This window comes from Rousettus aegyptiacus, unplaced genomic scaffold (genome assembly GCF_014176215.1).
Source record: "Rousettus aegyptiacus isolate mRouAeg1 unplaced genomic scaffold, mRouAeg1.p scaffold_m13_p_18, whole genome shotgun sequence".
In the NCBI taxonomy this organism is placed as follows: domain Eukaryota; kingdom Metazoa; phylum Chordata; class Mammalia; order Chiroptera; family Pteropodidae; genus Rousettus; species Rousettus aegyptiacus.
Genome location: NW_023416293.1, coordinates 2,554,772 through 2,573,459, shown reverse-complemented (window position 1 = coordinate 2,573,459; position 18,688 = coordinate 2,554,772). Strand labels below are relative to the sequence as shown.

Below are 18,688 nucleotides of genomic sequence, written 5' to 3'. Positions count from 1 at the left end.
ACACATACCGACACACTCCATAAGAAAAATAGTCATTTTGTGCTGTTTTGATAAGTAACATAATATCGTAAGTAGCATTATATTGTACATATATCCATAACATTCTTATTTTTACTTACTGATATGTCTTAAATATCTTTCCATGTTTATTTCATATAGATCTACTACATTTGAAACTCTATACTCCAGTGTTTCTGCAGATACAGTTTATTTGTCCTACTGTGATCTCCTGGGGAACCCTTCAACTCACATTTTTAATTTAAGCAGTAAAGCCTTATTGTTTTGGAGTCTACTTACTTGAAATCTGTGACAATTAGACCAAGAATAGAATTAAAATTTATGTTTGCCAATTAATGACTTAAAAGAACCTTTTTTTCCTAACTAAGAGATAAATAGCTTTTAAGCACTAGTTAGAAATGTACCAATTATACATAAATTTTGATCTATTTTTCATTATCTAATGACGTAGTATGCTTGTTCTGCTTACTCTATGCATTTGAAGGCGATAAAACCATGCTATTAAAATAATTCCACAGTCAGGTTTGCCAGTCATTAGGACCCTGCCTTTGTCAATTTAAACACAGTCGTCGCCGTCCCATTTTACCCCACCACCTTCCGCTTGGTCCTGTTACTCTCTGATTAGAGTTCCCACAGGTCCCAGGTAAGGGCTTAGCCCCTAGGTGGGGAGCGCATCCTCAGCTGGTCCCTAGGCCATTGGGGGATGCAGGGCTTTCTCTTTCGGTGCTCTAATAGCCTGAAGCTTTTTGTCATTTTGGATGTCATTTTCAGAAGATGGGTGTCAGGGATAAAAGGGGTGTCAGAGAACTTATAATTAAAGCCCAGCATTTTGAAATGGGTACATTTATAAAATTTGTTACAGATTGATACAGAAATGCCCAGATGTATTTCTGGTTAAACACCAAGAAAGTATAATCGGACCCAATAAATATTAAATATTACTTTCTCTTTCTTCTTCGAGAATCAAACTCACTTATGGCATCTTTTCTCATCTTACACAAAGAGGTAAGGTAAATGTTAGTGGTCCAGCCCTCAGGTTGAGGACCTGAGAGATTTGCTGTTACCATGGGCTTATGAATTGCCAGTTCCCACCTTGCTGGTTTTCTTGTCTGTTTGGTCACTTTTAAGACTCTCCAAGTCCTTGTAGCCTCTCAGCCTTGGAAATGGATCAGGAAGGCAAGAGTGAGCACCTCTCAATGCGTGGGTCTTCCCTGAGCACAGGTACACACCCGAGAAATGACCACCACACCCGCCGCATGCTTCGTGAAGGAAGCAGGCGAAGGATGTTGTGATTCCCTTCTCCTCACAACTGAGTTACACGCAGTGAGGACTGATGGTGTCTGAGGCAGAACCTGCGCCCACTGCCTACCTCAGCAGGTGTCTGGAGCAGTGAGAAGATGCTGCTACCTCTGATTCAGGAATGAGCTTGCAGAGAATGTTGAATTCTTGTTCAGAAGAAGCAAAAAAGCAGTTCCTACTTACCTTTGGGCTTGGATAAAGATGAGTTTGAAAACAGCATGATGTAGAACTTGATGTGATATCTTTTGGGATTAAAAATACCATCTCTTTCTTTTATCTTTGTTTCTTGATTTGAGATTTTGTTTGTTTGGCTTATTAACATTAAAATGATCGTGAAAATAATACATGCATTTAGGAACTTGTCTTTTGTTTGATTTCTGGCAACATTTTTTGTTCTTAAATAGTTTGTATGGTTTATTTGCAAAAACAAATACAGTGCATCATTGTAAATTAGCAGATAAACATCTGCAGATACACCTACTTTCAGGGTTTTCATCTAATTTTAGGATCATAATTACCATGACAGTATTCTTTTGTTTTTTTGTGAAAGGTTGTGGATATTAATGTTGAGTTGAAGGTATCTGGCATGAAACTGTCCTTAAACAGAAGAAAATTTTCACAACTCTAGCAAATTCTCATAGTTTGTTTTCTTTTACTACAAATTAAAACATTTTGATTTTGACTTTTCTGTTTCATAACTTTTATTTTCATGGTTGAACATGAATGATACAGTTACAATGTCATGATTAAGAACACAAAATCCAGAGCAGGACTGACTTGCTCTGTGACTTTGGGCCAGTTACTTATCATCTCTGTTCCTCAGCTGCAGTATCTAAAGAAATGGAGATAGCAATCTAAATTGTGTCCTCTATAGTTGATCGCCACTATTTTATTTTCAGGAGCTACCTTGTTTCCTGTTCAAACACATTCTAGTCGGTGATTCTTCTCCTTCTTCCCATGTTGGTTTTGGTGGCTTCATTTCTGGTAGGGACATCGTCTTTTCATTCTCTTTTTAGGTAGAGGGAGTGGGAACAACTAGACAGACACACCAGGCATTTGGCTCTTTCCCTGTTGGAGTGATGTGTGGCAGTTCTGGATGGATAACTTTGCAAATGTGTGGCTTTACGCCAGCAAAACCAGCTCCCCAACAAGAGCCATTTCCACTGATTCCAGATAAGAATTTCCTTGACTTGTTACTATTTATTATTGTGGTTTTTACTAGTATAATACTAACAAATGATTGTGTAGTTTATTACTATTGACAATATGCTTCTATACATCATTAAACTTTGGGTAGAGATGAGATGGTGGCTTGGGATTTGATTGGCTGACAGGTTCTCAGGTAGCAGGTAGCTGGCACTCTGCTCTGCCCTTTCGCAGCCTTTCAGCTTCCTTCCCAATTATATCTTCCTCCTGAGCATTGCATTGATCAGCAAGCATTTAGTTTTGTTTTATTATTACTTTTGATTTTTCTTTTTCAATGTGTCATAAGAGATTTTGTTATAAAAACAATTATAAAACATAGATTCAAAGGAAGCAAATTATATCCCTTTAATAAAAGCAAAGTGACATGACAGCCTTTTACCACTTGGGTGTTCTTTTTTTGCTGACCTGTAGTTTAATTTCCAGTGTCTAGACTTAATAGTCTGGATTTAAACGCAAGACATATAAACAAAATCATCTGGAACTGATTTTTTTTCACACTAAACACTTCTTTGCAATTCTGGTTTCCAGGAGGCTCCTTTCTCTGACCACACCTACAGATGAAAAGCACTTAATTAACTGAGTAAGATTGAACTGTCCTTAACTGGTTTTCTAAATAGTCACCCATATTGGATTCACTTATGTTGAAAATTGACTAGCCAGTTCCAAACCACAAATTCATTCTCACAGACCCTCGCACAATCTCTGTTCCCCACAAAGAGTCTCACTGAGGGCCATTTGCTCCTCTTCCAGCAGCACCAGCTCAGTCATCACTAGACCGTGTGGCCTTTATAATTATTTGTGGTTTTCCTGCACACGTGATGCTGACTGAGCCAGGTCTCTCTTGGGCATAGAGCACACTCAATAATGCGCATGGAAAAGCTCCAGTTGCCCTTCCAGGCTGTTTTATGCGTATGCTTTTCATTCACATGAAATAATAGAATAAATTTAAATCAAGTTATCTATAAAATTATGTGTCTAAGGAAAATAATGTTGATTGCAAGGTTCACGTCCAGGAGCAGTTTGTCCTTAGTGATGGTACTGAGCTCTGCTTTCCTTGGGGCCCCGGGGCTGTGGCCATAGGAGGGCATGTGAGTGGAGGAGCATCTCCTCTTGGTACCAGGAAGCACAAGTCTGGCAAGCAACATTAAGATTTAGAATTCGAAGAAACTTTGCAAATCCTGACACACCAGGTGATAAAACCCAGCTGTTTTCCCCAGCCCGCGCCCAGCCTCCACACTGACTAGATTTTTCTCTTTTTCTCCAGGAGATAGGGGAAGAGGAGAATGATAGAGGGAGTAGGAGTGATGGGGGAATGGGGTGAGAGACTCCTTGGATCACCTGCCAATCAGATAGTTCCACTTCAAAATAGTGTGCTAATTAGGAAAAAACTGTTCTCCCCCATTGGCTGTCGAATATATCTACAAATTTGAAGATGTGTGAAAACAATAGCTATATTGGAGTTTAGTGTATTTTAGCACTGATGAAAAATGAACTAAACCCATTCATTTTTATCACCGATGATAATCGTAATCTTTTTTACACACACAGGTCTCCTATTCTTCTAGCTCTATCTTAATTGAACTATACTGTCTTCAGGTTGGTATGATAGTGATCTTGAAAAGACTCTGCTAACTCTTATTCACCAGAACTTTTAGTTTCATTGTCTCTCCCCAAAAGTTTACTAATTCAAAGATTTTCCTACTAACGTATGCAATTCTGCCATTCTACCCTCCCTTCCCAGACTTTAATTATAAAACCACTATCACATCGGATAGTAAACCTTAAATATTTTAACATTTTTCACAGCAGGGAGACAGCAGCACAAAAGTAGCATGCAATTATAGCAAAAGATGTATTTGTCTCTGACCCAGGATGCCATGCATCAGTGCTTTAAGATAATAAAGTCGGCCCTACCCACCCCGTGGGAGCTAATGAATTAGCATAAATACCTGTGAGTAGGTTAAATACACACAATGTGACAGATAACAACATTAACAGGGATTTTAAAACATTGATCTATCAGATGTTCTAGAAAATTTTTGCTTTTAAATTCAGCGGTCAGCTCAAATTTTATTGAGCGGCTTCTTTTTCCTGTAAGTTATGGTTCATTGCCAAAATCACTGACAAGGTAGTTTCAATCTGATCATATTTATTTAGAAGGTATGATAATTCGGGACATAAGTCGGCTAAAATTTACCGTTTCTCTGTTTGTAAAAAATGATTCGAAGAAAAAAATAATACTGTAAGTATATCGCATGACTGATTCTTAACTTACATGAAAGAACAGTTTTCAGATGCTTTCTAAAATGGCTTGTTTCTATTCAAATTGTTGAGAAGCAAATTATAAATCTATTAATTAATTAAAATTAAATCTCCTAGGTTGTCCCCTATGTCACCTTTGAGTAGCCCTGTTGGCCTTACTGTCTTTGTACTTGAGATCAATTAAACTGAATTGCTCTAACAGTATAAATCTATCATTAATTCAGACAGAATTTGCATCCAGTAATTCAAATTAAGTGATGAGCTTTATATCTTCTTGGGTTGTTTTTTTTTTTTTCCCCTTCTCTGCACATACTGTCCTCCTTCTGTGTTCCCTGTAGTCGTTAGGAATTTTATAAAGCAAATTAATGAAAATTATCTCCTGTCTAGGAGTTTCTAAAACAAAAGCGGATATAAAGGAAAAACAAATAAAATAAAAACTTGAAATAAAGAAGAAAAATAGGTCTTATGTCAGTAATAGGTAGATATTTCTGTAATAATGAAGAAAGGGAAAGGAACAGAATGAGGTTGCTCATTAAGGAAGCAAGAACTACCTTAACTACATCAGATCCCACTTGACACCCAGGGCAGTGTTTTACTTACGATGTCAAGCAATGTTTGTCAGAAGTGGGGGGCTGGGGATTAACAAGGCCTTGAGAACATTCTCACATTTGAGGTGCTAATAATTTCTGGTGTGAATTTGGTGATGTCAGTGTTTCAGTATTTAACATTAATTTTATTTTCCTGGCTGAGTTTGAACTTGAGTTACAGTTAGATGTGATGAAAGAAATTAAGAGGATTGGGTATTTATATAACAGAATCTGAGAAGGCTTTTCTAATAGTATACTTTTTTAAAAGCCTCAGTTTATAAATCTGACATTACAGATCACTTCATTGATTTGTCAAAGCGTTCTTTTAAATAGTGAACATCTCAAGTAAATTTAAATTTTGATTCTGTTTACCCAACTCATTTACACATAGCTCTTCCACAGCACATGGACTAAATAAAGCAATGCACACACTCTGGACTCACTTCTTTGAGCTTTGTTCCTAAATCCTGGGAGGACAGTATGGGTACACCCGTATGCGCCTGTTCTCAGACCGACTGCATTGCATGAAGTCGAGTAGAAGAACCAGAAGGAGAATGTCTCCTTCCGTGAGCTGTGTGTTATGGTACTTTGGACTCAGCCAAAAGTGGGTTACTGAGAAACAATGAGCTGTTTACCTTCTCTAGACAAAAATGAGTTAGTGTTTTCCTATCTCTTAGATTCTGTATACATTTGTTTACTCTGACTTGTTCTAGAAAGAATTTAAGTCAGAAAAAAAAAAAGTTAAAGTGATATCTGTGAAATAATCAGGATAAGAGGCTAAGGAAAACAAATAGAAATCAGAAGTGGGATTAGTGTAAACTGCAGGACCCGCACAGAAGAGGTGGATCACGCTTTTGGCTGTTAGATTTTGAACAAAGTCAGTGCAAAGAGGATAACATGACTCATGCGACACGTTCAGTGTTTGTGCCAGATCTCAGTTTAGTCCACCCCCTCAGGCGAAGGGATGGGGCTGACCTCAGGAGACCCCTGCTAAAATTGTGACATTCAGTCAGTCAGTCAGTCAACACATATTTATTTAGCCTGAACGATTTGTCATTGACCATGCTGGCCACTGGGGACGCACAGACCATATCCTTAAGGAGTCCGTGGTTAGTGTGTGGGGATAAATCAGTGAAATAGACTGGGAAATGGCAACGCAGAGTAATAAATTCCACGGAGGGGAGTCCAACTCACGTATCTTGACACCTAATTTAGATTGGGAGAGCGAGCATATCCAGGGAGGGTTTCTGGAGGAGTCGATGCCTCAAGAGGATATGGACTTCTTAACCCCGGCTGAAGCAGAAGACTCTCCAGGTGGAGAGGACAAGTAGTCTGCGCAGTGACAGGGGCGCGGAGCTGCGACAACCGTATAGAATAGTTCCGCATGACCAGAATACAGTACAGAAGGAACACGTGCTGAAGAATGAGGCAGAGAGATGGCTCGGGCATGTGACAGAAGACTCCTTTATGTCGTGCTCAGGAGATTGAGGGTAGCAGGATTCAGATATTAACCATCTTCATCAAGGGAAGAACCTGCGGAGAATGGAGTGCAGTGTAGGCAGGGAGGCTAGTTGAGCACTGGTGTAGGGATGCAAGTAAGAGATGACGGAGGCCCGGACTCAGGTAGGGATAGGATGGAGAGATCGGGGTAGATGCAAGAGATATGAGGAGCAAAATGCTAGGTTTGACTTGAACACATGAGAGCAGGTGGGAAGAAGTAGAACCCGAGACCTTTGGTCTTTGCATGGTCACCGTGCAGAAGAGCGAACACCGCAGGCCTAACTGCTACGCTTGAAAGGGCCTGCTTGCAAGGTTGGCCCTCGGCCGACATCTGAGAACTTAGATTTGGGGAGGGTTCCCCCATATCTAATTAGAGTGCTCCCTGTGCCCAGACTGTTTGTACAGACACTATGTTTGCGCCGAACACCTGCTGTCCTTTTGGGAAACTGAAATTAGCCAGGGGTGGCCTGTGCGACCAGCCCCTGGTGAAAACCCTGAGCACTGAACATCTCCAAGCTTCCTGGTTGACAGCAGGTCACACCTGTTATCGTAACTCCTTGCTGGAGAGATTAAGCAGCTCCTGCACCTTGCAGACCCGCCACTTGGCCAGTTTCTCCCAGCCTTCACCCACGCGCCCTTTCCCTTTGCTGATTTTGCTTGGTATCTTCTCACTGCAATCAACCACAGACAGCCACGAGTACGACTGTGTGCTGAGGCCGGCGAGTCCTTCCTTTGAATCATCAACGCTGGGGGTGTTCCCAGGTTCCTCCCGGCACAGACACCTCTTGATGTAGTGGTACCTCATCAAGAGGTACCTACCCTTAAATCAGTGACCAACATTTTTATTGTTTCAGGGAAATTTTCTTAAGATGTTTTTTCCACTTACGACCAATGAACGATGATGGTCAAACGTTGTCACTAAGTCAGTGATGTGAGACTTGTGGATGAACTACGAGTCTTTCCCAAGTCTCGGTCCTAACGAGCAGCAACTCATTTAGCCTGCAGGATTCATTTTTGCTGCACTGAAAAACTATGGAGACTTTTGGCTTACAGCAGTGGAACTCCTAAAGAAGTATCAGCCACAGAAGCCGATTTATTAAGCGGATGAAAAATCAAGTCACTTTCCTTATTCAGATTTTTAGATTCTAATGTTATAGCCTTTTCCCCCTCAATAAATAATAAAAAAAAATAGTTCAGTATTTAGTTTGAGAACTCTGAGCAGTGTGGCCCCTTATTTAGGCAGTGCGCATGGTGCAGGTAGAACCCATCTGGGAAGTCAGTTCTTATCTCATCTTGTTAAATATGGATCAAAAGGTAATATTGAAACCACGATTTCCTGGTCCTAATTCGATTACTTACTTACTTACTTACTTACTTACCTACCATACTAAATTTTAACATTTTTTACTACCTTATTGGCTTTGATGTAGATTATCATACCAGATATTTGATCCTGAAAGATAATGAATCTACATATTTTTTTTCCAGTTGTTACATATTTGTTTAAACACTGATAGGGTACCCAACTCTCCACTTATATATCTTGTTACAACTGTCTTTCCATGTTATTTTTACATTAAGCATTTAAAAGAGTTTAAAAACATCTATTTCTAATGAGGGTGGGTACCTGAATAAAATCAGGTTTATGTTAGGATTGAAAAAGAAGGAATGGATGCTGAGTAGGCAACCAGTAGGCAATCGGTATTCCTAGGAGCCCTGTGCATGTGTGACCTCCTCCCCAGGCTTCTGATTGGTGGGCTTAGCAAAGTAACAAGAAGATAAAATGGGTCCCGGATGTCTTTCATGATGGGAGCTGAAGGATTATGTGAGAGCTCAGATCTAGGGCCCATTCTGCAAATGGAAACAACAACAGCACATAAAAATTCATCAACAGAAATGATGCCTGCAGGAGAGATTATTACGTACTCCAACCTAGGAATGACCGAGGGACCATGAAAATTTATTAAAAATGAAACAAGAGTCAGTTTGTTTCTTTTCTGCTTTTCCTTTTTTATTTCTTACTTTGTTATCTCCAGAAATCAAGAAAGATATTCTGCTACTTTGGGAATGTCAGGCCATTTTTGTTGTTCAACAAAAGCGTTCAGAGTTAAGATATAATTAGGATAGAGGGTACAACTTTATATGTTCTCTGATATAAATGTTAAGAACTCTTAATTAACTGTTCACATGAAATATTTATGTTTGGTGGATCATCTTGGATATGTGGTGTTTAAAAAAACTGAAAAAAATATATATATTTAGTGATCTCTGAGGTAGCTCTATTGTCAACACTACCAAATTTGAAATTATAACTTCAGTTTGTATACTGTCTTCTCTATTTTAACTTTCATATTGATGCTTAAACACCTTCTGTTCCAACATAAATGGATTTTGCTTAACAAATATTGCTAGTAATTAGGCTCTTAACAGTTTAAGCTAGGTTTTGCAATCAAGGGACATATTTCTTCTTCATTAGTTCTCCTAATTGAGCTATAGAAAATGAAATATTATTATGCCACAGAATAATTGTCTTATTTGCTTTTTTCTTGAAGCTTGTTATAAATGTTTAAGACCTTTTAAAAAGAAAGGAACAATTTTTTTTTTCTTAAATCACCATCCCTTGGCCTCAAATCTAAAATTGCTTCTTAAAACTTCTGAAAGATTTTGCTTTTAGCTTTGGTTCTCAAGACTACGTAACATTCTGACACGACAAAGCTCAGCTCAGCATACCTGCTGATACGGCAGGAGCTGCAGGAGCGACTTGTCCAAAAACAGCAGAGGAAACACCTGCCGTTGGTCAAATGTCTGTTTATTTTTAAGGACAATGAATATAACTACTTCTCATTTAAAAGTTCTTTTATTATTATAGAATATTGACATTCATTGTAATTCTAATGGTCTTTTTTTTTTTTTTTTTCCTTAATAACTGTGTTTTATTATCCCTGACTCTGCTAGTTTGGAAAGTAGCAACAGTATGCCACCTAACTTGGATAGGACATTGTCCCCAAAGAATCTGTTCCTTTCTCTTTTACTTTTACCACTAGTGAATCTGGGGACTGTTAGAGGTGTGGATTTGAGTAGGCAGATGGGCACCTTTGTCCACTCTAAGAAACATCTATACATTATTTTTATTACACTAAACATCCTTTACTATATGAGTTTTTAAATTTCCAACAATTTTTTTATTGTTTCTTCAATGAAGATGGTTTTGTTTTTGTGAGCTGCTACAGCTGAAGTTCTATATAACAGCAAATGTTTTTATATGACCCTTCAAACGACCAGCTGTTACACTTGGCTATTCAAAAAAAAAAAAGTTTCCTCAAGACTCCAAATACTAGATTTTCAAAAGTAATCTTTCGAGTTTTATACCAATTATAAAAATTGATATTAGAAAGAGTAAAATTTTTATTGCCATAGAGAGAGAAAGGCAGGGAAAAGACCGAGTTCTGCCAAAGAGAAATCAATCATTTATTCTTTCATAAGATAACGTGTTACTGTCATTTGTTTTTTCGATCATACCTTTGTAATGCAGGAACTCTATTTGAAGAACCACGGTGCATTAGGAGGGAGGGAGGGAGGGAGGGAGAGAAGAAGGGAGGAAAAGACTGATGAATCCAGACTGCCACCTAAGAAGCCACCTTGTTCTTTTTCATTTTTGCATGTAACTCCATACTTTATGCACTTAGCTATTACCAGTGGAGTTTATGGAAGAAGAAGGCAGCTAATACTTATTGAGAATTTATTATATCCCAACATTATGTTAAGTGTATACATCCATTGTTTAATTTGATCACCACAAAACCCCTGTGAGGCAGATACTATTATAATCTGTACTTTGCAATTGAGAAAAATGAGCCAAAAAGAGGTCACATCAGGTCACAGCACTGGGATTGGGACCTGGGAAGTTCGACTCTGGGTTTGTGCCCTTAACCTCTATGTACAACTGTTGAGTAAGGATTAATTGCCAGAGACAGAAGTTTTGAACTCTTTAGGCGAGGTGCTCAACTGTGAACCTGTTTTCCACACATTTCGTTTTGATTGATAATGCATGATCATCACGGCTCTGCATCTCATCCCTTCCACTCCTGTATGTAGGCTCTTGCTCATGCATCATTGCGCCTCATGGATGCAGGCCTGGAGAGATCTCAGATAGGGAGAGCATTTTTGCAGTGCATGTCTGTGAAGACTTTGAACCACAGACAGTGGCTGAAAATTCAGTTTTACTGTTTACTTTGCGTGTGACCTAGACAAATTACCATGCCAAAGCTTAAGTTTCCTCACCCATAATCCTGTAATACTAAGTGTTACTGCAGTAACAGATGGATAGATGCTCCCAAAATATTTGTTGAGTAAATGAATTTTTTCCTCTTTACTCCCTTTTCCTCCTGTTTCCCATCAGGAGAGAAAACCCCATAGACTTTGCAGGATGAAATTAAGGAAGGCACGGAAGGCAGGCATAAATTATATTCTTGCTAATTAGTTGGTGCCTTTTTTTTTCCCTTATCAACTTTAGTGAGCAATAATTTTATATGATTAAATGAATCTACTTAATTGGATGAGTTTTGACAGTTTTACCCACCCACGAAACCACAATCACACTCCAGACATAGAATATTTCCATTACTATCAAAAGATTCCCTGTGTCACTTTTTTCTTTATACAATTGACCCTTGAACAATACAGATTTGATCCGCATGGTCCACTTACATGCAGATTTTTTCCAATAAATACCTGTCCTGATTTTGATCTGAGGTTAGGGATCTGTGGCTATGGAGGGTGTTGATCTGTGTTATTTTATATAGGGGACCTGAGCACCCATGGATTTTGCTATCCATGGGGGTCTTGGAACCAATCTCCCACAGATACCAAGGGGCATCAAGTTTTGGGGGGGAGGGAATCGAGAGCTGTTTGCAGAGTTTCAACTGCCTGGGGTTGGCATCCCTAATCCCCACGTTGTTCAAGGGTCAACTGTACTTTGAAATGAGTGTTGTTTTCCATTCTGATATTCAGTGATTTTCTAGCTTTCAGACATGGGTTAGGGTTAAAGAAATGAACATTTTACTTTTTTTTAACTCTTTATTCTACAAATCATTATTTAGTGATAAAGATTATATGTTTATATACATATATTTGAACTCTTCAGTTGTTCTGACATAACTTGTTGAGACTTTACTTTTCCCATCAAATTACCTCATCATCTTTGTCAGAAATCAATCAACCATACTTGTGCGACACTATTTCTAGATTCCCTATTCTGTCTGTCCTTTCTCCAGTACCACACCTTGCTTGATCAATGCAGCTTCTTAGTAAGTCTTGAAATCAGGTAGTGTATGTCTTCTAATTTTTTCTTTCTTTCTTTTGTAAAAATTGATTCGGCTGTTCTAGGTTGTATACCTTCCCATATGAATTTTAGAATCAGTTTGTTAAGTTTTTTAAGAGCCTGCTGCTATTTTAATTTAAATGGTTTTAAATGTAGATCACTTGGGGAAGATTTGACATCTCAATATTGACTTTTTCACTCTGTGAACATTGCTCTTGATTTATTTAGTGGTTGTCTTCAATTTCTCTCAAATATACTTTTCTCTTTTGATTGTGATTCAATTTAGTGAACACCTACTCTAGACCAGGCAAAGGACAAAGTGCTTTGCGCTTAACCCCTCATAGTTATTCTATGAAGCATGCGTTGTTCTCAGCCTGTTCTGTGGGTTATTGCAACCGAGAGAGGTCAAGTCCCTTGCCCAGAGTCACAGAGCTAAAAAATGTTGAAACTGGGATTTAACAGAGGTCTGCCGACTCCAGAGGCCATGCTCTTGGATGCTGGGGGTCAAGATAACATGTTTGAGCACTACGAATATTTATTTCTTTAAAGAAATTCTTAATAATTATTGCATATCTGTTTCTCACCCCCGTCTCCCCTAACTGAAAATATATAAACCATATGAGTGAATAGATATATCCATGGAAGGATAGCTAGATCTTTAGTCCATCATCTCAAACTCACAGTGGGCTTGGTTATCATTAGAAAGTCATGTCAGGATTATTTCTGAAATACATTTTAATTAGCCTGAATTTTTTTTTCTCTCTTGTTTATCTCATCTAGACATTATCAAGCAGAACATAAGTCTTGTACTATCAGTATCACATAGGGAATTATAAGAATTCCCCAAAGTTGTCTAATCACATGCCATCCCATTGATGTCTTGGTCGCCTCACACTGTTATCATACCCCACATGTGAGGTCTTGGGATATGGCAGGTTTGGATTTCATTTGTGAAAAATTGTCTGAAACTTTAGTTGTGTCTAGTAGTTTTTGCTTCCTCCTTTTAAAAGACAAGAAAAATGGATGGGCTTTTTTACAGCCCCTTTTCAATCTCTCATCTTCGGAGAGGAAAATGTCGAAAGGCACGTCGCAGCTGTTTTATGTTGCAGTTTATAATCTAATTAGATGTATTTTATCCGGATCATTATGGACTTCATTAGAGCTGGACTTCTTATAAAAAAAGATGCAGAGTTAGATTTATGCAGACTCATCTGGGTCTTTTAAATTTCGTGATAATGCCGGTAGTGCCTGATGAGATAGAATTCAAATCTGCCTATCTGATTTATTTGGTCATCTAATTTTTGCAAAGTTCTTGCATCTAATTTTGCTGGCTGTGTGTGTGTGTGTGTGTGTGTGTGTGTGTGTGTGTGTGTGTGTATGAGCGAGCATACTGTTTTCAGAATGATTAATAAGTTAAGTTTGTTATTTCAGAGAGAGTAACATTTGGGAATGATATATAGTCTTCTTAGAAGCCTATGTATCATGTATCATTTGAACATTCTGGTACATGTGGGAAATAAAACATCTAAAGTAGTTGTCATAATCTAGGTCAAAGAGAGATGAAATTACATTTTGTTTGCTGTGTTTTTTGTGCTGGAGAAGGCATTAGTTTTACGGTCTTCAGTTTAATTGCTAAATTTTTCCAGTGTCAGGGAGAAGTATATAAGCTAGAAATGATTTGAAAAGGGACAGTGACTCATGTTTGTCTCACATAATTTTTATCTAAGATTTGAGAGTATTTTTACTCTCTGTTTTAGATACGACCAACTTTTGTGTGACTTCCTAATCTATCTTATTAAAGAAAGAAATTGGTATTAACTTGTGCTTTACAAAGTCTCATCATTCCAAAGAATTGTACTTGGGACTTCTTTACCTTCATAATTTTATATTTTCTGAATCAATGTGTTTGTGGCCTTGAATTTGCCTGTCCTTTTAACTCTAATCATGTGATTCCAATATCATTCATAGTTCTTCCCTACTTGGATAATTTATCAGTTTAACTATTGTTGGTCCCAAGCAATCCTGAATTGTTAGTCAGCAAAGGACAGTATTAAAATGTAATTTGATAGTTAATATTCAGTTGGAACATGGACCTCGCCCAGCATCTTTAAGCCATGAAACCCGCACATCTCTCACACTCTTGGGGTTTGGTTGTATACGTGTGTGGGTCTGTGCAACCTCACGAACACTCCATGCAACTGGTGCAACGTAACAAACCCTCCAGCGACCTCTCGGCATTCACAATTTTAGTTCTGAACTGCTTTCAAAGACCCAACTTCTTTTCTACATATCCTTTAACTCCTGATCTTCCCCGTGTCTGGCCTAGGAATTCCTTTTACTTTTTATGATATCATCATGTACATCGGGCTTGACCCTCAGAACCACATCTTCCTTCCTCAGCAGTGATTAGGATTGTTCCTCCAGGTAGATTCTGTTTGATTATTCTAGGTGAACAGCATACTCAGTTTGGCCTGGTCGTGAGACCTTCATTGTTTGCTTAGCCTCCTGTGTACACTCTTAGTTTATCTGGAAGTCATCACTTAACTATATTGTACACTGAAGCTCTTTGATTCATAGATGGCTAAGATTATATCCATTAAATTTTTGTGTGTGTTGGACTGGGCCCACCTGGCAAGAGAGACCAACATGGAGCTAGGGCTTTGATGATCTTCTAAATCAAAGAAAGGTATAAAAATTCTGGACATAACAATGGTTCTAATGAAGGCCTACAGAAAACCTCCTGTCATTTACGTGAAAGTGATAAGAACATTAGCTTGTAGTTTTTGGCCCTAATCTCTATGCATTTTGTGCAAAGGTGACGTTGGTTGTGTTAATACAATTGCTGCTTCCTCTCTAATATTAAGTTATATTCTTTATTGGTATTTCTTCACATAAGTCTTATTTTTTGTTATTTAACTTATCCTTGTATCATCTGATTGCATGGCTACTTTTTGTGTAATACCTTTTATTAAATTTCTTACTGTTTATTTCTAGTGTAGTGAAAAATTAATGTTTGGAGTTTTTTTGTTTTGTTTTGTTTTTTGGTATATTTATCCTGGATCCATGCATCTTGGTAAATTTTTTCTTAGTTTAAGTATATTTTTCATTAGAGTTGGATTTTTAAAGTATGGAACCTTATCATCTGTAAGTAAAGACTGTTTGCTTCATCAGCAGCCAGAACCTTCTGAGCAGTATTTTAAGAGTTAATGACAGCCATCCTTGTTGGGTTTCTTAATTTAATAAAAATGGCTTTCCACCATTTAGCATTAATTTTGCCATTGAATTTTGCTAAATTGTCTTTATCACGTTTAAGTAATTTTCGTCTTCCCTGTTTAAATATTTTTAACACACTTATTTATTGACCTAATTTGTTGTATATATACTGTTCTCCATAAGGGGTCTCATTACCTATTCTGCAGCCTTGATTAGAATAGAGAATTCTTCATCATAAGATCGCGTGCCTGGTGAAGAGGGATGGAAATCAGTTTACTTGATTTTTTATTTTTTTAGACGTATGACTTCTAGCCTCTCTGCCAAACGTGAGACAGAGCCTGCATCATCTCTAAATTAGTTCTATCTTTATATACCTGTGTAATGTCTACCCTAAATAATTCATTTATATGAGATTCTGTGTACTGGCATAATCATAAACAGGTTTATGCACATTTCTCTGAAGGTAAAATAGACATTATGTAATATCTTCATTTTACACAGAATTCTAATTTTTACTGTGGCATGCATACTTATGTATTCATTCAGAACATGTTATTTTGGTGTGTATGGGCATGGACTTATTTAAGCTATTTCCTATCAATTGAACCATGAATCATTACAATTTGCACTAAGAACTGAACCTAAGCAATGAATTTTTATTGCACAGTGAACTGCCCCAATTTAGAAAAATATACTGTGAATCGATCCAAGTTAGATCTGTGTTTAATTATTTACAAAACTATTGATTAGAAGAAAATTAGAATACATTGTATTTTGTGGAACAATTTATTTCCATTTTTAAATGCAAATCTTGGATGAAAGAGGCTGCAAGAGGACTTCATTGAGATGTGGGGGAGGGGGAGGGGGAAATAAACACACGGAGAGTCTGTCTGCCCTTTCACACTGGGGATGTTGCGGGGTCCCAGGAAACCCTGAATATTCCTCCACTGAGTGTTCCCACAGGTTTCCCTTCATCTAGAGATCCCGGAAATCGCTGGTGAGAATCATTATGCTGTCCACTCACTGCATTCAGGATTTTTGCCTCTGGCGGAGTTGTAACCCCAGTGTTTCTGAGGAAGGGAAGAATGCACTGTGATAGCTTTGGGAAGCTGCCAGGGAAAAACTACCCCCTCAGACAATTATGTTATGTTATCCTTTACTGCACATATGATACATTATTCATCATTTTCTAAGCATGTTCATTATACATGCCGCTTAATCACATTTTAAAGATAAACAGCGTTTATCAAATTATCATCCGTATCCCGCTCCAAGTCAGCACAGATTCTTCACCACAGACCTACGCCCCGCAGGCGCACATGTGTGTTTATTTTTTGTCCCGTTATTTGTCCAAAGACTGTGAGCCACACCCATTGAGTTAGTCCTTGTGTTTCAGGCCGTCCCACATGTGAAAATACTCATCTTGTTTTGGTAGTGTTGGTTTTATCCCAAGATATGTTTTAATTATGTACAGTAGTTAATTTTGCTTTTCTGGACATAATATTGTGAGCCTTTTGCGTTCAGGGATATGTGAGGGTCTTCATTGATCGCTCTTAGTGCTTTACATAGTACTGTGTGCTCAGTGAATATTTGTTTAATTGAATGCAGCAATGCATGGTGAGACTGGTTGATTATACAGTTTTGTGCAGTTTTCAGAAATTCTTAGAATTCTTGATTCCTTTTTGCCTATTGCTGATATTAATGGTCATGGGCGAGGCAGTATTAGTCCACGGAGGAGGTAGAATGAATAATGGCGATGATCGTATGTTTGTTTGTTTGTGTGTCTGTGTACCTGTGTGCATATGTTGGCATGTACTTATTTGTACGTAGATAAGAGTGAGGATAAAGAAGTAGTGAGAATGGATGAGAAGGTTGACAGAAAAAAACTTCTACTGTGTTCTGGAGATTGTGTTAGGACATTCAGGCCATGTGATTTTTAATTTGTCCCCCAGGATACTTTTCTTAAGCCTCTATTAACAGCTGGTCCCATACAGAGCCCTGGAGGTAATCTGAAAGAACTTGGTCCAGTGGAAGGGGTAATGGTGAGATGTGTGGTCCAGGCTTGAGGAAGGTGAGTGTAGGGTCCCCAGGCAGAGGACGAAACAGGACATCCACACGAGAATGGAGTTCTAGAAAGTTTTCAAGAAGTGAGCCTTGGACTTAGTCTTGAACGTTAAGAAGGAGGTGACTTGCAAAGGGAGGAAAGGGGGCCCCACGTAAAGGAAACACACGCCGATGAGGAATACAGCTCTAATTTTTCTTGGGGCACGGGGAGAACCTTGAACTTAAGATGTCACACCAGGTGCCTGTTTCAGGATTGGTGCATTAGTCGTGTTAAGTCCTTTGATATGGATAGATAATCAGATAACACCCACAAAAAGCAAACTATGGCCATGGAATGTTCTGGGGTTTGGAGTGTGTATCATGTGAAGCTACCGTGCTCCTCATTGCTTAATTTGCAATTAGGAATTCACAGACAATCTGAGTATATGGTTCATGAATTACGATTATTTTTCAATAAATTTACTGTGGATTCCCCCAATATTTTCTTGTCATATTAATTTGTTTCTAATCTTAATTTTTCTTTATTATTATAACATGTAATATATATCTGTAAATCCAGAGGAATGTATAAATATTAATTAACATTGAAAAACACCAGAAATTCAAAGAATGCTCTGCATTAAGATAGAGTTTACAGGGAAACGGTTGGCTCTTCATTGTCTTTTTGGCTATGCATTACAGAACATACAGGTAATCAGGTTCAGCAGCCTATCGTAGTTGCAGGCACGTGGGCATTTGAATCAGATGGACCTGGAGTCACATCCTCAAAATAGCACTTATCAGCCATATGACCCGGAACACATTCCTTAATTTCTTTGATTCTGTTACTTCAACTATAAAATGAATACACAATAAAACTAAGTTTGTAGAGGAGAGTATTAGAGAAAGTGTTACAGGATACCTCATAAGGGCTTAAGAAATAGTAACTATTTTTATTGGTAGCTTCATCTAGGAATACAAGTTATTAAAACTTGTATTATAATAAAGATATTATACCATCTAAATTGAGCTGGGTTTTACTCCATCTGCATTCATTGTAAGAGATTATAACACCTCTAATTATATTACAGAAGAAGAAATTACGATTTTTCTAATATACGCAGTGTGTTTGATTGCTCTAGCTATGCGTGTTTGGTCTCTCTGCCTTTAAGAGTACGTTCTTGTAGAGTATAATTATTGCTGAATTGCCCAGTAGGCAGATTTTGGGCTGCTTATGTTC

At 38.0% G+C, this 18,688-nt stretch overlaps 1 protein-coding gene across 2 annotated transcripts in view; it reads left to right on the top strand.

Moving 5' to 3' along the window:
* The window catches only part of SMYD3 (SET and MYND domain containing 3), a 536,963-nt gene that overhangs the window by 325,056 nt on the left and 193,219 nt on the right, over window positions 1-18,688 (top strand). Inside the window, exon 2 of one of the 2 annotated variants that reach the window (XM_036235369.1) lies at window positions 2,217-2,301. The exons of the other annotated variant lie outside the window; for it this stretch is intronic. Within the exon in view, the coding sequence (XP_036091262.1) occupies window positions 2,275-2,301 (27 nt within the window). The 5' untranslated portion in view covers window positions 2,217-2,274. The remainder of the gene's footprint in view (window positions 1-2,216; window positions 2,302-18,688) is intronic. 2 annotated transcript variants of the gene reach the window in all.